This window comes from Anabrus simplex, chromosome 7, assembly GCF_040414725.1.
Source record: "Anabrus simplex isolate iqAnaSimp1 chromosome 7, ASM4041472v1, whole genome shotgun sequence".
In the NCBI taxonomy this organism is placed as follows: domain Eukaryota; kingdom Metazoa; phylum Arthropoda; class Insecta; order Orthoptera; family Tettigoniidae; genus Anabrus; species Anabrus simplex.
The window spans coordinates 304,587,494-304,604,843 of record NC_090271.1 but is presented as its reverse complement, the minus strand read 5'-3'; the positions used below and the strand labels follow the sequence as shown (position 1 = coordinate 304,604,843).

General features: G+C 38.2%; 1 protein-coding gene across 1 annotated transcript in view; it reads left to right on the top strand.

Annotated features, from left to right (window-relative positions):
• The window catches only part of LOC136877597 (collagen alpha-5(IV) chain), a 570,940-nt gene that overhangs the window by 495,451 nt on the left and 58,139 nt on the right, over positions 1–17,350 (top strand). Inside the window, exons 23-24 of the mRNA XM_067151761.2 lie at positions 6,676–6,874; positions 15,537–15,736. Of these exons, the coding sequence (XP_067007862.2) occupies positions 6,676–6,874; positions 15,537–15,736 (399 nt within the window). The remainder of the gene's footprint in view (positions 1–6,675; positions 6,875–15,536; positions 15,737–17,350) is intronic.

The window sequence follows — 17,350 nt, the reverse complement described above, 5'->3', positions numbered from 1 at the left end:
ACTTAAACCATGGAAATGAAAAATAAGGTTACGCGTCTCCCCAAATTAGAAGGAAAATGAACACAGGCTTGAGAACGAAACAAGTCACTCACAACAACTATCAGCGAAATTTCACGAAGTCTAAATTCACGTAGAACAGTATATAACACCAAACATGGTTACACCCTGAAAAAGAAACATAGATTATACACAAACACAAAACATCAGTGGCTGTATTTCATCTCGTATAATCCGCTATATTTGCGGGCTGCCACTCTCTTCAGTGCATTCGAGGTTCGAACAGGAGACTCAGGTCGATTCCATCAAGAATGCTGCAATCAATCCCTGATTACCCTCATCATGTGAAATACTGTCATACAAAAATAAACATCTACACTGCTTTGTGGGTCATGGCTTACAGCGTGTGGTAATTACAGAACTTTGTCGTCTTTATTCTCAAAAGAAAGGCATACTGTTAGAACGACCAACTTCTCTGCTTCTGTCTGGTCCTTCCCTCACCAGTCTCTCCCCTCTCGGTTATAAATTACGGCTGTCTCTCGCTCCAGGGTCAGGAGGCTACAGACACTATTCAACCCACTTACTCTAGATCATTGTGTCTATGAAATTTAATTCATTTGAAACTGGCGCAATCTATTCATTGCTCAAGCCACCCCATACACTTTCAATACCCGAGAATTATTTCTCAAATTAAGCCGTTAAATCACTTCCAACTCCCTCATATCTCCAGAGGTCTGGGGTTCTATCGCGCATTCTCTTCGTCGTACACTTACCACACTTCCGTCAACCGCCAACCACGGCAATGTTCCCTGTTCTCTGTTTACTGAGGCGAGATTGTGTACCTGTCATACTCTAACCTGTTGCTCGAAATATATCGGTACAAAATTACCGATCAAATTACATTAAGATAATAATAATAATAATAATAATAATAATAATAATAATAATAATAAATCAGAATTTCTCAAACTCAACTAATAAATATCTACTTCATTAGCCTAACTAATGTGTAGGAGGGCGGATGCTCGAACCTCTGCACATAACTTTTCGAACATCTTCAGTTACAGCCAAAACTTATACACTAGCATGCAAAACAAACTACTGTTTCTACCTTTACGAATTTAGTGCTGTCACTATTCCACATTTATTTCTGTACAGGCACATGTTGATAATCCTGTCACCTGCTAATCCCTGCTCGTCTTATGCAGTCATGCAGATGAGATCGACGACATTAACCTGCACAATTTTCTACTCATTTTCCCCCCTCAATTCCTTCACAGCACTCATAAAAAAACCAAATAGTATGGCATGCACATACAGGCACTAAAAGGGGTCCCAAACTCTATACATCTTTCCTGGTTCCCTCCCTTCCCATATCTACTTAAATTAATCAAATTGTACAAGGGGTCTTCCGACCACTCCGAGATACTTAACCTATCAATTTACATCATCATTAACCCTATCTTTACATTAACTCTATCTACAAGGGGAAATACTAACATTGGAAGAAAAATAGCTTGGTACTCAACAGTTTTGGTGCATCTTGGCCTGTCCGGACCTCTGGGGCCCTGCCATCGGTGCTCACTCCATGTCACTGGCTCGTACAGTCCTGAGTTCTAGGAGTTCGATGACGTTGCTGGAGTAATCCATCTTCCTGGTAAACAGATCACTGAAAAAATATATTTACACAGCCTTGCGCACTTCTTGATCATATGACACCATCAAACTTCACCTCTATCATTCTATGACCTCTGCCAGTTGCGTGATGCTAATTTTGATAGATACCTCAGCTAGTCTACTTCTTTATTTAAATACGGTAAGTCGAACATTCACGATTTTCTTACTCTTAAGTCTATCGCCTTGTATTACCGTGACGCGAATCAACCGTCTTTCCCCTAATATTCTGTCTGGGTCGTTAGATCCTGAACATTTATCATTCCCTGTTACTTAGTGTGATAATTTTTATCCTGAAATCCTGTTCTCAATTTTACATGGATTTTATTTTAACAGTACTTCGTCTCACGTCTACTTCATTTCTTCTGAAACAGAGTTCCTCAAATACCAGAATTATACTCCTCGAAAAAAGATCTCCCTCAATGCTACAGAAATTAGTCTCACACTGAGCGTTCTCCGTCCGGAATTTGATTCCCGTGGCATACTCAATTTATACAGTCACAACCTACGTCATAATTTCACATATTTAGAGTTTGCTTCGTGGTCGGATGTCGCACATATATCATTGTCATGCAGTTACCTCTCCTATTATTAATGTACATGAGAAATTGTTTAAAATTCACTCCCGTTTTCAATCACTTTCTCACACAAAACAAAGGCAGTTCCGCTCGCGAACCGACCGTTGTTCTGCCCCTGAAGCTCGCCCTCGACTACTCCTTCACCCTTGGAAGTGCAAGAACTTATAAGCTTACCAGGAGTAGGGGTGGTTTCACGGACAAAGTCCCCTACTCTAATTTGACATCTTCTGAACCAACGGGTCTGTGAAAATGAACTATGCGCCAGATTGTGTGACTCAATAGTTACAAGTACGCGATGCTATGCGGAGTTCGAAATGATCCTCAGATTCGTAGCAATTAATTCATATAGATCGGAGGGGAAATGGGAAATCCCCAAACGCATCTGGCTACGCTCTTAGCGTGGGGATGCCGAGCCAGTTACATAAGCTTCTTTAAGCGCATTTACATGGGTGATATTCTTCTACCTTGGTTACTGATTTTACAATTCATCCAATATTCTTCCCATTGCTCTGACGTATGATTTCTGGTTAAACAATCATTATTTGAGCTGAAAATACCTTTTAAATTACCCCCTCGCTTTGGCATCGCTGTGCGTTGGCAATTGTTTTAAAGGTGGAGTCAGCAAAACAGTGTTCTTCTTCTACTTCTTCCATGATGCGCGCCCAATTCGGGGGTTTTCTGAGCCACCCACTGGGTGCTCCAGGCGCCTCTATGTCGCGAAGTGTTGTGCAATATGATGCAACTGCCAGCATCCACACAAAGAAAGCTTCCAACCTACTTCTTTCCCAAATATATAATTCGAAATAATTATTCATTGTGACAATACGGTCACAGTATATACATATATATAAGGAGTTCAGGAAGTATTTCAAGAAGGAAGAAGATGTGACCTACCGCTGTGACATTCCAGGATTGATAGAACATCTAGGGAGGGATTACAATCCTAAAGAATGGAGATTGTTTGTGGATTCCTCTAAGAGGAGCTTAAAGGCTGTACTACTTCATAACGGAAACATTCTAGCTTCAATTCTTGTGGCACATTCCATTTCACTAAAAGAAAATTATATCACAATGCAAACTGTTTTATATAAAATCAAATATCATGAGCACCGGTGGGATGTGTGTAGTGACTTGAAGGTGTGTGGTATTCTTTTAGGACTACAAGCAGGCTACACTAAATTCCCTTGTTATTTATGTGAATGGGACAGCAGAGCTAGGGACAAACACTGGTCTACACCTTCCTGGCCCAAGAGACAAGCTTTTACACCTGGTGTGAAAAATGTTACAAATGCTGCCTTAGTTGACCCACAAAAAATTATTTTGCCACCGCTACACATCAAACTGGGAATCATGAAGAAGTTCGTTAAGGCCTTGGACAAAAGTAGCCCCTGTTTCAAATACATTGCAAGCAAATTTCCACATTTATCTGATACAAAAGTCAAGGAAGACATTTTTAATGGACCACAAATTAGAAAGCTTCTCAAAGACAGAAACTTTGAACAGACGATGAATGCCATGGAACTTGCTGCATGGAATTCAATAAGAGACGTCATAACGAAGTTCCTAGGAAATGTAAAGGATGAACAATACAAAACAATAGTGAAAATGATGTTGGATAATATGAAAGAGTTGGGGTGTAAAATGAGACTGAAACTGCACTTCCTTCATTCTCACCTTGATCACTTTCCGGAAAATCTTGGGGCTGTTAATGAGAGATGGGAGAGAGGTTCCACCAGGACATCAAGGAGGCAGAAAGAAGATACCATGGGAGGTCGGATGAACCAACGATGGCCGACTACTGTTGGTGTTTGAAAAGAGAAGACTAACTTGATGCAGTCAGATACTGGGCAGCCAAGCGTTCATTCCAAGGGAACATCTAGGACTATTAAAGTTTATTTTGTTCACATTTATGAATGCATAAAGATACTGAATAAAAGTTACATTGTTTTCTTGTAAATCACGTTTAATTGTCAACATAAATTGCTTTCATTGCCTCAGAGTTGTTTGTTTATGTGTTTTTGTGTAAATCAGTATTATATTACAATAAATTCTAAATATTTCATTGTAATTTTATACTCAATAATTATTCATTGTATATAATAATTCAAGACAATATACAACAAATTCAAAATATATAGAATACAAAAAATTATAAATATTTCCTAAATTATCATCATTTTTCAGTACTTTTTATTTGCAATATTCAGGTGTATCTCTTATTTTGATATACCTATTGCAAGAAAACGCGACATGATATGTAGAAACGGACAACGGATTCGTGTTCAGCAACCCAAAATTAGTTTAAGATCACCTATCACACCTCTTGCTGCAAAAAAAAAAAAAAAAAAAAAAAATTGAAAATGCTGGGTTATGTAATTCTTCTTTCAGTTTTGAGGAGTTGATCAGTTTTTCTTTCATTTTTACATTTTTCATTTTTAATTTGGAACAAGGTTTTTGCAAGCACAATATTATTATATTAATATATAACTACCAAGAAGAATTAGAAAAAAAAAAATTATCTGGTGCAGGAATTCAGAACAATTTCACTTAATGTTTCCCTCCCGATCCATCGTGAGCTAGATCTGAGATTTCATCATGTGCAATCAAGATCACCTTCAGTAGTAACTAACTGCCTAACAACTCATTTCAAGAGGTTGTAATATTATGGACTAGTGGCACTCCGAATGGTTCTGTGCTGTTCCAAATATATGCCAGTCATAGCCGAACAGTAAGGATCCCTTGGGGAACTTGGGTCAGTCTCGGTTGCATTCGAATTGGTTGTGGAAGATGTGAGTCAGTGCTGCTCAAGTGGGATATGCGGTTGTCCCTGAGCTTTGACTGTGGGACACAGAACCAGACTGTTCACCACATTACATTTGAGTTCCCTTGTAGCACATTCGTGGGTCGGCTGCTGACTTCATCACTGTCTGAAGAGGCTTTAGCATTGTTAAGTTATCCGAATCATCACTTACACTACAATACTGTATTTACTTTCTTGCCTTCTTTGTAAAATACTCATTGTATTTATGTCTACCCCTTAATCCCATTTCCTGACATAGGGATGCAGAGAACATTCTTCAGTTTATCCCAGTTATTTCTGGGTTCTCTGGAGCCACCCAGGCACATTTTGGTTTTGTTTTCCCTTCCGACACCACATGATTTTTGGAATGAAAATCTCAACCCAGATGACATGGTTTTGAACCTTAGCCATCCAGGTGGAAGCCAGCAGCAAATCCACTGAGCTAATCATGTCCCCTTGTAAAAAACCCATTAACCCATTCAATGCCAAACCTGCATATATAATTATGTTATTGAAAGCTGTGCTTTGTCCACCAAACCCATACAAATATGTTTTGGTGCAGTGTCTACTTCACCAATCTCGTATATGAACTGGATATAGTGTCATGCTTTGAATTTCCATGGAAATGCTCAAAGAAAATCTGTACAGCAGATATACCACTCTATTTTGCATGTTTTGAAAGTGATCTGATTTTATTTCGTCTTTGTTGGAGTGAAATATCTTTCCCACTAACGTGTAGCCGTCATGGTGTCTTGAAGTGTTGGCGAAGAAATTGACTGTTTCCTCACTGATAGTGATTCCAGAGTGCTATATTTTGATAAAGAAGATGGAGAATACGTAGGGGACAATATTGAACTACAAGGAAGTACCAGACAAAGTAGTAATGATGAATCTGATGTGGAATTGTCACCCCCTTCTCAGATAGTTTTTTTTTTCAAATGTTAATGATTTTGATAATACCAGTTCTTGGATCAATAAATTGTTATATTTCCATAATAGTATCGTTGAGCAGATTAGCTGTGTGTGTTAACATGCTATGGCTATTGAGCCAAGCACTGCATTCGGGAGGCCAGTGGGTTCAAACTCCACCATCAACTGTTCTGAGAATAGTTTTCTGTACTTTCCTTTTTTCACTCACAAGCAAATGCCAGGACAGTTCCTATTCATACACCACAGCTCATTCCTTCCACTTCCTTACCCAATTTCATTCACCATAATTCATTTTCATTATCTTCTGAACTGAGGTTGGCATCAGGAAGGACATCTGGCCGTAAAAACATGCTGTAAAATATCATCTCACCCCCTATTGGGCAGCAGGGCTAAGGGGTCGACATGCATTTCAGTAATATTATCATAAAAAGATGTATCTGTAAAAATGTTTCTTCCTTTTAAAAAACGCAGCCCAGAAGGTTTACCTGGTCATCAAAACTCAGCAGTGAAAAGGATAATGTAATATATTGTACTATTAGTCTCTTTAGTGTGTATACCGTAAGCTAATAAATTATTGAACAATTATATTGTAAGCCACTTGGTGTTCACTCCACTGTGTGTAATAAGTGATGAAGGGAAATGATAACAGCATTACTAGATTGTACCAAGAGATTTAAATTCATATTTTCTGTGTAGGGTGATGAAGGAGAAACAGGACCAGTTGGACCACCAGGAGATCTAGGGGATAGAGGTCTACCTGGTCTACCTGGCCCGAAAGGTCGCAATGGACTCTTTGGTTTGAAGGGAGCTCGAGGCAGTCCTGGTAATGCGGGACAACCTGGTGTTAAGGGTATGCTTGGCAATGATGGTGAACCAGGAAAACTTGGAAGGCCAGGTGTGTATTATCATTAATTTCTATTTTAGATTCAATGTGTGATTATATTTATGTAAGAGAAGTCTTATGTAGAAGGTAAGTGGAGATGATAACAAAGGCAAGCTTGCATACTTTTATAAGTCTATCATGTATGATGCATAACCCTTGAGTCAGTTCATGTAACACTCCAGCATGAGTAAAAGTGGAATCATTTATATTTTGAAACAAATACTGCAATGACTTCTAAAGAACTTTTTATCCGAAAGTAATACAATTTTGTGAAAATATTAGCAACTGTTTGAGACCTGTTTGGAGAATTCACATATAAAAAATTTGCTTTCATTTTACCTACAATCTAGTTAACTTAGCCATCTTGAAGTTCTCCTATTCTTCATTAATATACTGCTCACATTGTCATTTCCTTGATTGAAAGCAATCCTGCTTGGCATTTTTGGGGATTGCACATAGATCTGCCTGTGATTTCTTTAACTCATTCTGCTGCAATGATAGGCACAAGATTTATCAGCTATACAAGTCAGAAATGCATTTCTCTGATTATTTATAATTTTACATTGTGATTTTTCTAGATTAATAGTATGTTCATGGCTAGGAATATGGTAGATTATCTAAAGGATACTTTTCCTGTGTACATAGCTACTAAATTAGGTCATTTTCTTCATGGAATTACTGCTAGTAGGCACAATGTCTTATCGTCGGGATGAGGTAAGAATTTGTCAATTTCTTCTTCATCCAAGTACATGTTCAGCTTGTCTGGTGCAGATCTTTCTGTTAGATACCCATGGGCGACTTGCATGTCTGGATGTGGGACAGTGATGATGATGAAGTAGGTAGGGAAAGGGTGAAACCCAGTGTCGACACGTAGCCTACTCCTGTTGAATAACACCAAGGGGCCTGCTCAAATCTTTACGTCCCCATCCGATGGATGAATCACGATCAACAGCATCATATGCCCTCACTCCATACGAACACTGTGGAGAGGTTTTGAACTGAATCCAGGTTTTTGGCACACAATCTAGTTATTAGAAAGTGTATACTGCCACTTCGCTGGCAAAAACTGTTTCGACCAACAGGGCTCGAACCGGTTAACCATGGTGTCAGACAAAATAGACTTGATGCCTTCAGGCGGGATAACCTGTAGGCTATCATGATACTAAAAGATTTTAGTTCAAAATAGGAATACGTTTAGTAACTCAAATATTGTTCATTGAAATGTACTATTCATACAATTGTAATTTTCATAACCTAAAATGTAAATAAATACAGGGACATTATTTTATCTATTCGGGGATTCTCACTGCCCAGTCACCTGCGCTGCAAACCTGTCTCTCACCAAACACTTTGCCGTTATGTGCTTCTCGGCACCACAAGCTCCCCTCCTATGCAGTATGTTGAGAGCTTTATCAGCATAAGGTTCAGTTTAGTCAAGTGTATATACATAATACCTTCATAAAGTAAAGGAAATCGTGTGCGAAAACATGCACTGGCCGCATTACAGCGAAGTGCTTGATGGGAGAAAGGCTCGCAGCGCAGGCGACCGGGCGAGTGAAATTCCCCACATAGATTAAATAATGTCCCGGTAGCTGCATTTTCTGGTATGAAATAATCATATGTCAGTGAGTTAATGGACTGAAACTGACACCCTTTCAGAGTGTATTCCAGTTCAGGAAATACCAAATTTCTGTTGGATCAAGGTCAAGATGTAATGTGGATGATGGAACCCCAGTTGTCTTAGTTTTCTCCAAACAATTTGCAGCTCACCTCCTTTTTGTTTCCAGCTTCCCAGGTCGGGTTGTGAATCAAGGACCTCCATCCCTGCCTGTCTCTCTACCACTCTTCTCCTTTTTTTTAAGTACATCTTCTGGTTTTCCTCCCCTCTTCTCTATGCACTCCCACACTGAATCTGTCCACCTCTTTTGGGGTCTTCCTCTTGGTCTCTTTCCTGTAAACTTCTCTTAAAAAGCTTTTCTTGGCACTCTCTCTTCTCCCATTCTCATCATATGCCTATACCACTTTAGCTTTGTTGTTTCTATCCTGTCTTGAAGTTTCAAGATCCCTGTCCTTTTCCTTATCTCTTCATTTCTATTTCCCATTCTGGTCTTCCCCTCGATACCTCTTAGTCATCTCCGCTGCCTGTATTCTACTCTCCACTTGTTTTATTGTTGTCCATGATCCAGTTGCATAGGTTAATATGGGTTCAAAAAAGGTTGAATATAATACTTTCTTACATTTCTTTGGGACAACTTAGTTCCACAAAATACCCTTTACGCTCTGGTAGAAGCTGTTTGCTTGTTGTATTATTTTTCCAATTTCCTCGGTTATCTTTCCATCTTCTGTGATCACACTTCCCAACTACTTGAAACTTTTAACTGCTTCCAGAATTTTACCATTCAGTTTTACCTTTTGCCTTCCTTCCTTCCTTCCTTCCTTCCTTCCTTCCTTCCTTCCTTCCCCTTGTCATCACTATTGTTTTACTTATCTCTGTGCTTACTTTCATCCCAAATTTTTCTATCTCTTGATTCTATACATCTGCTTGTTTTTGCACTTCCGTTTCATCCTCACCCCATATCACTATATCATCTGCAAACAACATGGCTTTTGTTGCCTGTCTTCCCAATCTCTGTTTAATGTTCTTATGAATTTCATCCATGACTATGATGAATAGTATGGGGGATAGTACACTTCCCTGTCAGAGACCAGTTTCAACTTTAAGCCATTTTGTTTTTCCTATACTAGTCTTCACACTACTAACAAAATGTTTGTACATAGCTTTTATCATTTGCACTTCCACTCTGTTAACTTGTTCTTTCCTTAATGTGTCCTATACCAACTGTCTGTGCACACTGTTATAAGCTTTCTCAATGTCAATAAATGTCATTACTATGTCTTTTCCAAACTCCCACCTTTTCTCCATCATATGTCTTAATGTAAAGATCAGGTCAAACGTTGATATGTCCTCTTGAATCTTTTCCCTTATTTCTTTCTCTTTTAACTTCCATCCCTTTATTTTTATTTCCCTTGTTTCTATTAACTTTTTTATTTTACCAAGCCTTAATTTGGCTACCAGCACTTAATGGTGTCCTTCAAAATCTGCTTTTGGCATAGCTGTCACATATTCCAGTTGTCTACGTTTATCCTTCTCCACCAGAATAAGAACAATCATTGTCTTTGCCTTTCTCTCTCCCCAACCATATCTAGTTATTTACTGTGAGTTCTTTTTTCTAAACCACCTATTTCCAATAATTAATCCATTCCTTCTACAAAAATCTATTATCAAATCTCCTTCTTCATCTTGGTTTCCAATTATCTCTTCTTTTCCCTGTCTGTCTTTTCCAACATGTGCATTCATGTCTCCCATTATTATAACTTCTTTTTCTTCAATACAACTTTCCAGTTCTTCTAGAAACTCTTCTAAACATTCATCTGCATGCCTTTGGGAGTGGTGAACCCATCATCCAAATAGCCTAAAAAAATGTGTGCGAGTGAATCGAGGCCTTGGAAAATGCACCACCTCAGCATGAGGACACAAGTTTACTTTTACCACACAATTCATGAATCTTCAGTGATGCAGTGATACATTGTCATGGTGCAGATTTCTTGACAATTCAGCTCTCTAGCACTAACCCAAACAACCATCTGACCACTATTTAAAAAACTGAATGTATGGGTGATCCAAGCAGAATCCGTTGCATATACCTAACTGAAGGACTGAGGAAACAAGATTGAGTCCTGGGAGTTGTAATATTTTGAGCTCTTAAATCTAAGGTAGAACGTACTTTTCAAAAATGTTGTTATTATTCTTTACAATATTCCCTATTTCTTTATGAAACAACAGCACAAAACATCATCTTCATGACAACTTGCATACACATGTTTGAATCCTGCAATACAGGATTGTTCAGGCCTCTCAAGGAATTTCTGAAGGGAAAACAATGATGAATTCTAGGTGTCATATTGGAATGATTCAAGCAACTACCACAAACCTTCTTTCTTAAAGATGATGTTCAACATCTGGTGATTTCATCTGGGAGATAGTGGATTTGAATCCCACTGTCGGCAGCCCTGAAGATGGTTTTACATGATTTCCCATGTTCACACCAGGCAAATGCTGGGGCTGTACCTTAATTAAGGCCGCAGCCGCTTCCTTCCGACTCCTAGGCCTTTCCTATACTATCGTCGCCATAAGACCTATCTGTGTCGGTGTGATGTAAAGCCAATAGCGAAACAAAATCTGGTTTTTAATTAATTTAATTTAATTTCGTGTGGCTATTTCTAGCCGAGTGCAGCCCTTGTAAAGCAGACCCTCCGATGAGGGTGGGCATAATCTGCCATTTGTAGGTAACTGCGTGTTATTGAGGTGGAGGATAGTGTTATGTGTGGTGTGTGAGTTGCAGGGATGTTGGGGACAGCACAAGCACCCAGCCCCCAGGCCAATGGAATTAACCAATGAAGGTGAAAATCCCCGACCCGGCCAGGAATCGAACCTGTCACCCTCTGAACCGAAGGCCAGTACACTGACCATTCAGCCAATGAGTTGGACTACAAAATCTGGTGAAACAGTGGGATTCATATCCGTATGCATGGGGTGATTTTATACCTATAACAGAACTACTTTCTTACTACTTAACTCATATCCTCATCCCGAGATAGTGCAGCTCTTTTCAGGTACACCCCCAATGGAGGTGAGCTGTGTGTACCATTTTGACCACATACCAGCCCTCCTGCCATTTTTAAATTTCTGGCAGTACCAGGAATCGAACCTGGGCCACAGAGGACGGCAGCTAAGAGTGGTAACCGTTACACTACGGAGGCAGACTACTTAACTGTTTCTGTTTCAGTTTCTGTTTATTTTGTAATTTCATTGTATTAGTTTGCATTAGTAAATGGGCTTGGATGGATTTATATTGATCATACCTTATAACTGAGATATATCACTAATTGAGTCATAATAACTAATTTTAAATCCATCACTACTTTCATTTAATAACTTTACTGTGTTGATATCTGACAAACATAATGATAAGTACTCAGTACTTTGTTTTGAACTGCTACATGTTACACTAGCAAAGTACAATGAGCTTGAAGAAACATAATAAAAGAGAGTGATATAGCTCAGTCTTGTATCGAGTAAGGATGTTGATTGTCTATGAATTTATACAGCATATAATTGTGTAGTACTCATTAATAAATCACCTTGGGAGTGGTGACCTCATTGTAATAACAGCCTATATATGTTTCATTCATTACATCCCTGACCCGGTCAAATGACTGGAAAACAGGTTGTAGGTTTTCATTTTCATTTTCATAATTGTGTAGTAAAAGGCCAAGTACTCTTACCTTACCTAAATAGGAATTTCCTGTGATTATATACCAAATGTTTATCTTTACTCAAATTTCTCATCTGTCTCTAAAGATGTTTAATTCTGTAGTAGGAGTGATGATCTTCCAAATGATGACAAGGTGCTACATACAATTTCCAAGAATTTCCTAATAAAACATGAATACAGTAGAAGTCCGCTATAGCGAGTACGGCATATAACGAGAACTTCGTTATAACGGCAATTATTTGCTGTCCCTTCAAAATTCCTATATTAAACTGTGTATTATCCTTCGGTTACAGCGAGAGCCCTATCACTGATGCATCCGTTATTACGAGTGATTAAACGTGCACGATTTTTTCCCAGTATTTATGCACCTTAGTGATTATGTTGCATGCGATCAATTACCTTTGGTATCATTCCCTCGCTATTTCCACTAGCGAGTTCTCTTTTGACATTCAAAGGCGATGTCAGAGTCGATTAGTAATACCCGTCGACTGCTATTCCATAATGAAAATTCGAAATGCAAAAGGGCATATTTCGTAACAAATGCATAAATAACATGTCCGATAACAGTTGTTAACTAGTTAAAAATAAAGGCTGACTAAACGATCGCTTAATTTGAATGCAAAATAATGCAATTAAGTAAGAATGGGATACACCTCGAGATATGGCAGAATGCATTATTTATTTCAGAGGTTGGTTTATATTTTCTCGCATCTGGTTAAATTACGGAAAGGCTATTATCGTGTAAATTTATAGCGAGAAGATTATAATTTCTCTACTGGTGCTTGAGCGTGTTTTCATCATACATATAGTATGGTTAAGTTACAATAGGTGAAGCTGTTTGAATGAGAAAAATGGAATGTTTGCCACAAAATGCAATCAATCATCTTCGGTATGGTATAGTTTTCTCGCTATGTGCATTTGTGAGCTCTCTCATACACATTTGAAGGCGATATTGGAGTCAATTAGTAATATCCATCAACTGCTGTTCTCTAAAGAAAATTCGAAATGAAAGAGGATAACACGTTGTCGTAATAAATGCGTAAATAACATGGCCGATAACGGCTGTCAACTCATTAAAAATAAAGGCTGAAGAAAACGATCGCTTAATTTTAATGTTATATACTATAATCTTTTTTTTTTTTTTTTAATACTGTAATTGAGTAAGAATGTGATATACCTCAAGATATGGCAGAAGATTCTTAGAAAGGCCATGGCTACTCAGTGGCAGAGTTATAAAACATCTACTGTACCCGACGCTTAGTAAAATTAAGTTTTATAGACAGCAGGAACATTTTCGTGATGGATAGTCGTATTGTAATGATACGTGGAACAGGTATTGCCGGCAAATTATCAACGGATTCTCATCGATATTTGGATGCCAATTTTAAGTTAACACTTGGAAATGTAGAATAATTTTACAGCCGAAAGAAAATACGACATAGGCCAATTAGGCCAATATTTGACATTAGCGTGAAGACAAAATAGCTAAAATATGCAAACTGTACAAAATATGCATTCAGTAGTCCGCAACAAGGATGCTTTAAAGAAGTCGAAGATGAAATTGTAAGGCATGTGCACGAAAATCCAAAGGGCAGAATGGCCATACCGTGGTGCAATAAACTTGTTCGTTGACCTTCAATGTCCGTGTTTAGGCCTGTACATCACCTGATGCTGAAGTTGGCCGAACCCGGCAAGTGAGACGTGCATGTAGCGGTAGCCGATTATATCTGACGCTGAGTAAAAGTAACAGTTTTACAGGGAGTGAGAATATTTTCGTGATGGATCGTCGTATTGTAGAGACGCTTGGAATAGGTTTTGCCGGCAAATTTTCAATGGGTTCTCTTCGGTATTATGATGCCAATTTTACGTTAGTGGTCATTAAACCTGCGGAAATAAAGAATAATTGTACAGCTGCAAAAGAAAAAAAAACCACGGCATAACGAAAGGCAATGTTCAGCGTCTAAAAATGCGTACTGTACAACAAAGGCATTCATATAATTTTACAAAGAACTTTTTGAGCCTGATTTAAATTTTTTGAAGGAAAAAGTGGGGTTCATTTTGAATTCAGAGAAATACAGTACTATAATTTTTTCAGAATGAAATTAAACATACGGTTCCATAAAAAATAATGAACAAGTAATCCATAGTGTGGATATCGTCCGTGGAAATGCAAGTGTTGAACAAAATAGATTGCTGTTTCATACCAATTTTAATGTCTATGGGGATTTTTACGACTTTCATACAAAAATCAGGTATAACGACAATCCGCTGTAGCGAGTAAATTTTTGGCTGTTATGAATTCTCGCTATAACAGACTTCTACTGTACTTACATTAAAACATAATTTTCACCATCACCTTCAACATAGTCACCCTGGGCTTGAATACTGCAATTCCAGTGATTTTTTTAATGTTTGGAAGCACTTACTGAAGTCTTCTGGCTTCAGTGTGTTCAGCACCACCTGCAGTTCCACTTGGATCTCTTTAGTGGAATCAAAACTCTTCCCTTTCAACCAAAGTTTCATATTAGGAAAGAGTAGAAGAAGTAGATGACCAGATCAGGCGAGTGGTGGTGGTGGAGGTGGTGGTGGTCATGTTTCTTATCAGGTATATGGCAGTACGTTATTATGATGTAGTAACCAATCCCTGTTGTTCCACATATCAGCCTGTTTGCAACTCACATCTTCCCTCAATCGTCTCAAAATAGCTTTGTAATAAAACTTCCAGTTGTCAGTCTAATGTGGTGGACTGAACTCCTTGTGCAAAATTCCTTGAATGTTAAAACAAATTACTGTATTAGCACTGTTGCTGTGAACTTAGCATGCTATTTTCGGTCGCAAAGAAGAAGGCAACTACTACTGCAAAGACTCTGCTTTGTTTCATTGAGTCTGAAGCAAAATGTAATGCAGATTCTTTCTTCTTTAACATTAGCCATTTTTAAATTCACAGAAGCACCAGAACTTAGCATGCTATTTTCGGTCGCAAAGAAGAAGGCAACTACTACTGCAAAGACTCTGCTTTGTTTCATTGAGTCTGAAGCAAAATGTAATGCAGATTCTTTCTTCTTTAACATTAGCCATTTTTAAATTCACAGAAGCACAAGAACATGGTATAAAGAAAAGTATCAAGACTTGAAAACATGTGCATTTTCAAGGATACCAATTGCCAGACTAGAAATATACTCCAAGAGGCTCCTAGCATCAGAACTTGGTACTGCTACTTGTTCACACGGGATATTCAAATTCTCTGAAATTCCATGTAACACCTTGTACATTGTCTTCTCTTCTGATATCCAACTATATACTAGCCTGAGAAATTAATGTCTATATTTTATGTATAGGATTCCCGGGTGAGCCAGGCAGGCCTGGTGATCGAGGCATCATAGGTCTTCCTGGACAGAAAGGCCAAGTAGGTGAACCTGGAATCAGTGAATATTCCCCTGGCATTAAAGGAGATGCAGGTACTCCAGGACTGCAGGGCCTACGAGGCTACCCAGGTCAAAGAGGTGAAGATGGCTTGCCAGGGATCCCTGGAAGTAAGGTGAGAACTAATTCTTATGTGGCATTGTCATAATGACAGGTCAGTATGGAAACAGGATGAAGAGACAAAGATAAGATCAGTCTCCATACCTTAATACACTGCCATCTTCACCATAGATACATGACTCTCATAAATCAGTTCTTCTATATCTAAATCTTCTCAGCCCCAGTGAGCATGTTTCTACTTCATGGCTTTATGAGGAGAAGAGCATGAACATTCATTGAGAGTCATAGGGACAGATCTTCAGTCTTGATGTGGAAAGTATAATACAAACACAGGAAAATGGAAGAGACAAGAAGAAAGTTTTCTGTCCAGAATGCCCCTCAATGAATGTTGATGCCCATTTTCCTGAGGTAGAGGCAAAAGTGGTTTCATCATCTAAAATCTGTGATGAATTTCATTTCATGATGAACACCAGACTGAAATTCTCAACTCTGTGTCTGTTGTTTCTCTAAATGCTTTTTATATCATTCAGATCTCTTTCTCTGATATACAGCATTGTTGCTGTCAGGGTTATCAGTGCATAGAATGGTTTGATGCAGCTTTCCGTGCCATCCTATCCTGTGCTAACCTTTTAATTTCATTTCTATATAACTAGAGTATCCTACATCTACTTAGATTTGTTTGTCGTGGTCTACTGCTATTGTTCACTATATCTCCCTCAAAAACTAACTGAACAAGTCCTGGGTGTCTTAAGTTGTGTCCTATCATTCTATCCCTTCTTCTAGTCAAATTATCCCAAATTTTTCTCCTCTCACCATCTTGATTCACCTTCAGCATTCTTCTGTAACACCACATTTCAAAAGCTTCTATTCTCTTTCCTTCTGAGCTAGTTATTGTCCCAGTTTTACTTCCATACAATGCCACACTCTACACAAAAGTTTTCAAAAACATATTTCTAATATGCATATCTGTGTTTGAAGTGAACAAATTTATTTTTCAGAAAGGCATTCCATGCTTGTGTTAGACTACATTTTATATCCTCCTCACTTCTGCCATCATTAGTTATTCTACCAACCAAGTAACAATATTCATTTCCTTCCTTTAAGACTTAATTTCCTAATCTAACATTTCATTCTTCCAGACTTTTTGCTGACTCTGATAAAATAACAATATCCTTGACAAATCTCAGAGTTCTGATTCTCTCTCCTTGAACTGTGATTCTTCCTACATATTCCTCTTTAATTTCCTGTATCACTTTACCATTATGAACATTGAAAAGGGAGCCCTGCCTCCTTCTTTTCTGGATTGTTGTTTCATTTTCATAGCTTTTGATTCTTATCACTGCAGACTGATTGTAGATAATCCTTATTTCTGAGTATTTTGATCCTAATCACATTTAGAATTTCAAATACATTAGGTTAGTCCAATCAATGTTATCTTGTGCCTTTTCTAGAAGATTGAGAATACCATGTACCGGGGCTTGTCCTCTTAATTCAATCCTCCAAGATCAGACGTAAAGTCAGGATTGTTTCACATGTTCCTTCATTTCTTCTGAAGCATAATTGATCCCCTCTCAACTCAGCTTCAACTTGTTTCTCCATTCTTCTGTAAATAATGCATGTTAACATTTTGCAAGCATGATAAATATTAAACTAATGGTACAGTAGTTTT